Source organism: Buceros rhinoceros, unplaced genomic scaffold, assembly GCF_000710305.1.
Source record: "Buceros rhinoceros silvestris isolate BGI_N320 unplaced genomic scaffold, ASM71030v1 scaffold4171, whole genome shotgun sequence".
Lineage (NCBI taxonomy): Eukaryota > Metazoa > Chordata > Aves > Bucerotiformes > Bucerotidae > Buceros > Buceros rhinoceros.
In genome coordinates this window covers 45,525-50,574 of record NW_010392369.1, presented here as the reverse complement: position 1 = coordinate 50,574, position 5,050 = coordinate 45,525, and the positions used below count along the sequence as shown (strand labels likewise).

At 38.9% G+C, this 5,050-nt stretch overlaps 1 protein-coding gene across 1 annotated transcript in view; it reads left to right on the top strand.

Annotated features, from left to right (window-relative positions):
• The first annotated feature begins 446 nt into the window (after nt 1-446).
• Nucleotides 447-5,050, top strand: part of TLE1 (transducin-like enhancer of split 1 (E(sp1) homolog, Drosophila)) — a 35,895-nt gene continuing 31,291 nt past the window's right edge. The window contains exons 1-3 of the mRNA XM_010144428.1: nt 447-476; nt 4,073-4,274; nt 5,020-5,036. Coding sequence (XP_010142730.1) covers nt 447-476; nt 4,073-4,274; nt 5,020-5,036 — 249 coding nt within the window. The remainder of the gene's footprint in view (nt 477-4,072; nt 4,275-5,019; nt 5,037-5,050) is intronic.

Genomic DNA, 5,050 nt, shown 5'->3' with positions numbered 1-5,050 from the left:
ATTGTAAGACGTCATGGTCTATCTTAATTGGCAAGGAGCCTGGAGGAGACGTGTCGTTGTTTATGTATGGGAAATCTGTTTTATGAAGACTTACTAATTCTGTCTCCGGCAGAGATTGAAAATTAATCCCAAGTTTTAAGTCCTAGTTAAAGACCTCTTTGTAGCTATGACTTGCTTAGGATGTTGCAGTCTTTAAAGGTACTGCCTTTAAAGTTGTTAGGAGGTGCTTGCTCAGAAGCAAGAGCAGTGTTTTTCATATGTTTGGTTTTGGGTCTTTGCGATCTAGTTAGGGGGATACTGGGGAAAAAAAATGAGGTAATAAAACCTGCATCTAGACAATATAGTAAGCTAAATTTACCATTTGTTTTCTCCCTTGCAAATACGAAGAACTTCTGTTTTTGCAGCAAAATGGTGGGTGAAGTGCTGATGCTTTTAAAATCACTGCTATGGCTAATTATCTTAGTGCAGTAATTTGTGTATGCGTCATTGCACTCTTTACTTTCCCTCTTCCTTCTGAAAGTGGACACAGCCCTTGCTCTGCAAGTCACGGTAATAATTGGTAGTAAGACAGACTTGCTACGCATCCTTTTTTGAGCATGTTTCTTATGGCAGGTGTCTAGTTTTTAATTAACTGCTAACGAATGTGCCTAGTAGACCGTGATACTCCTGCCAGCATATTCCTTTTTGTATCTTGCTGCTGCTAAGCTCTTAAAAGGTGACAGAGCAGGCATTAGTGTTTTTGAAGTGACAGGAAAGTGATTATATGCGCAACGTAATTGTTTCTAGGATCAGCTATGACAAATGCCTAGTTACTAAATAAATCTGGTGAGCACTGATGTTATTCATCTCCCTGTTCTTTATTTTCTTCCTTTGTGTGCAACACATTCCCTTTTCCCCTCCTAGAAAGGGAATACAAACTTTTAACAATTGAAGTTTTTTTAAATAAAAAGACTATAAACTTCCTTCTGGAAAGAATCATCCTTATCTATGTGTTAGGGAGAACTTCAAACCCATTATGAGTAGGTACTATATACAAAATCAACATACTTTAGTCTTAAACAGCAGCGAACCTCAGATAATAACGTTTGTTGGCTTAAAAGGCCGTGATCAGGCTTTTGGTCTTAAGTCTGTTTAACATCGCTGGATATTTAATCATCTTTGGGTACTGTTTTCCTCTGTCCTTAGGATCCATTTTGCAAAGGTGCAAAGATGTTTGCACCTTTTGCACATCACATGCAGAGTGATGTGTTTCCACTTAGAGCTCTCATGTTCTGTGCTACACCTTACACTGGGTATCGCTCCCTCACTTCTGTATGCAGTCCTGTCAGAAACAGAGCATGCCGCATGCTTTCAGCCTCAAAGCCTCTTAGAGGCCATCAATCTGTTCCTCATTTCTGTGGCTTTCCAAATACCCTGTGTGTAGGCTATGGAGCAGAGCCAGGGAAGTTGTAGGTATTGTGTCCCTAACAGTTTGATTTCTAAAGACATTAAGCTATGCTTCCGGAAATCGTGTGGGTTAACTTGTTTGCTAATTAAATCAAACAAGAGACACATGAATAAAGGGAATCTTCACAAGCTTCTTGAAGGGATAGGGTCAGGAGTGGAAACAATTTTAACTTCATTTCCCTGTTTTGACCTTCCCTTGCCAACACTGCAAAAGAAGATAATTTGAGCTCGCTGGAGAGAAAAATTGGAGAAGGGAGGAGGTTTTTCACTGTGAAAACCATTTGCAAGGGGTAAATTACTCTTTGTTCTTAGCCAATTCCATCACTACTAGGTAATCCAGTGTGATAGTAGAGCTAGGGACAAGTAAGACGAGTGCCATGAGTGCAGTGCAGTACTGCTGATGCATCTTGTCTCATGGCTAGAGTGTGGATGACTTACCTAGCTTAAGTGGTCAACAAGGAAGGGAATGACTTAAGGTACCATCCCTCTGAGCCTGCCAGGACATCAGGTTATCTCCTGATTTGAGGAAACATGCAGGCAACTACTAAAGTCTTATAAAGTCTTTGAGAAGAGAGATGTCCTCTTGTTCTCCACAAGCTGGATCAAGAAGCATAAAATCCCGGAAACCTTGCGCCCTCTCAGACTTTACAGTGCTCTGTATTGATACTTTTTCCGTTAAATGAAAAAAGTATCTTGATCTTGTAGGAGGTTTTACTGGTTCAACCAATTCAATTAAAAATAATTCTTAATATTTCCTTCAAAATGTTATTTTTTGGGTTGTAAAAACACTAAAATAGAAGGATAAGAACTACCTCTCTCTTACCTTGCTTTTTAAACATTCTGAAAAGTTGTCAAGGATAGTGATCAGATGTGCATGTTACAGTGAGGACTAGCAAGGCTTTTTACACAGCACACGAAAAGAAATTCCTGTTGCGAATTCGTTCACTCACATGGTGCGAGAAAGATTTGATAAACTTTTGGATTTATAGAATTGACTAAAGGGATTGTGGTATATTTAAATTGTATGCACAAAATAAGTAAATGATGGCTGCCTTACCATTAGGACAGCAGAAAAATAAAGGCTTAGCAAGGTCAGTTTAGAGTTCTTCAGTATCCATCACTTGTGTTCATGTACATGAATTTGTAAACTGCTCAAGGCATGGCATGTCTTGATGTCGTTTTGAGAAACAAGTGTAGAGGCATAGTAGTTACCTAAAAAATAATAAATTAAGTCAATCATATGCCAGGTTTTATTGTAGAGAGTTTGTCTTGAAGAGACTTGGGACCTGTGGAAGCAGATAAAATTTTTCCGTTATTTTGAGTTGAATTTTTTTGGAGTAACTTGTGAAATGGTGTGAGCTTTAGTCTAGGTATGGTTTCATTAGCTGTAAGCAGTACTGTGACAATTTTGCCTGCTGTCACAGGACCACTAGCATTCACCAGGTCAAACTCATGTCTAGTTGAGCTCATCCTGTTCAGACATTTACTGATGTCTTCTCTTTGATTCCATGAATTGGGTGGTACTCTAGCTTTTTTGTGGTAATCTACCTTCATCAGAGGGATGGTGGAGTGTGGCCAAGGTGGAGAGGTTTGTTCAGTTTATGTGTCCGGGCAAAAGGCAGCAGGAAAGAAGCAGAAAATCTGTTTACATGTAGCAGACTAAAGGGCAGCTATGACTAAGCTGAAGACGGTTTTGAAGCTTGATTTTCTAAGTAATGCTGAGCATTTTGGACAAACTAAATGGTAATCTGACTTGGAAAATATTAATAAAATGATAACAGCTTTAACTATAAAATATCTTAATATTTAAACCTTGGGGAAGTCATTCCATTATAAGGACTCAGTTTCTAAAATTGCTTACAGGTTATTTTGCAAGATTGGTTGCAGGGTTCTGTGTCTACTCATTACGGTACTGATCTTGCAAGCTGCTTTTGAAACCGATGGAGGTATTTTAATTCATTAATACCATGTTTCTTTTTGAGAATTTCATGACCTTGGTGATGCTATCTGGAATATCTGAATTTTAAGCTCAAAACTGTTTCCTAAACATGGTGTTAGTTCATGAGTACTTTTTTCTCCCAAAAGCTTAGCTAGAATAAAAATACAAATTTAACTATACTAAATAAGAAATTGAGTAATGCCTTTTAATTTTTTTTAATGGTCAAAGTAGAAACCTACTTACTGTTTCCATATTGGGTGAAGAGAGAGGTGTGAGTTTTGCCAGTGAAACTTGTTTTTTTTCCTAGAGCAGTGATACTCCTTTCTATAGAGAGGGAAAGATATTAGGACTTCTGCTGCTGCTCTTTGTTTCTCACTGGTGATGTGGTGGTAGGCAGTATCTGCCAAAACCGTCATAATGTGGCTGAACCTATTCCTTGGGCTGCAGAACAAGTACCCAGGTAGCCTTTTGTTTGGTTCTGGGGACATGAGCAGAGCTGTCCACAGGCAGCATGGTAGAATGCAGTATATATAGTGTGGTGGGACAGAGAGGACAGGCTACGTTTAAAACAAAATGAAAAAATCTGCTGTTTATTCTCAATACTTAACCAAACTTCTCCCTTCTCCTTCCCAAACTATGTGCTATGCATTGTTCTTCTGGGGATGATGATACTGCTGGGAACAGCAGCAGCAGCTGCAGGCTCAACATCTCTCCCATGGCCATGGACCTCCAGTGCCTCTAACACCACATCCATCAGGACTTCAGCCTCCAGGAATCCCTCCGCTCGGAAGCAGTGCTGGCCTCCTTGCCCTTTCTAGTGCTTTGGGTGGTCAGTCTCACTTGGCAATAAAAGATGACAAGAAGCATCACGATACAGAACACCACAGAGGTGAGAGGCATGGCAGGCCTGATTAGGACATTGTCAAATTTGCACATTATTGCAAATTATGTGCATCTCTAAAGAATTCAAGTTTATAGAATGAGGAAAAAAAAAACTGTTGGCAAACTTAATGTCTGCATATATATATCACTGAAACAAAATTCAGCTTGAAGTTTTCAGTATTTTAAAAGGGGATCACTAGGTGTCTCCTGCTCTGTAGTTTGCAGGGCATTTTGACATCCTGGGTAATGCTTAGCTGTAAAACCAGTGGCCTGCACCATGTTGTGGAAAACTGTTAAACTGCAAATGGGGGATTTTTTCAGATAAAGTAATATTGTTAAGTGGGTCGTTGGGAAGGTCGGGGGAATAAGAAGTTAAATTTTGAAGTGAATGTGTTCAAACAAAAAATTTAGATAATTGCATCTGTTTCTTTAGTTTCATAGACTTAAATTCTAGTATGCAATTAAACATTTGGCAAAATTGCACTTGGCTGATTTTGAAAAGAAAATAATTTATTCTGTCATGAAATAAAACTAGGCTTTGTGTATGGTTAAACTGTAAAACATGTTTACAAAATACTGTAATTTTCAGGAAATCACTGTATTAGGAATGTGCAATGACTTATATAAATAAAAGCCATTTTAAAACTGTTCGCGGCTTGAGTTCTAATTTTTTTCCCCCCTTTTTTATTTCTGTTCTTGCCTCTGTGTCTGAACGGGCATGTGTGTGCATTTCTTGGTTACTGCGGGAGCAGACAGAGAGCCGGGCACAGTAAGTACCAACAT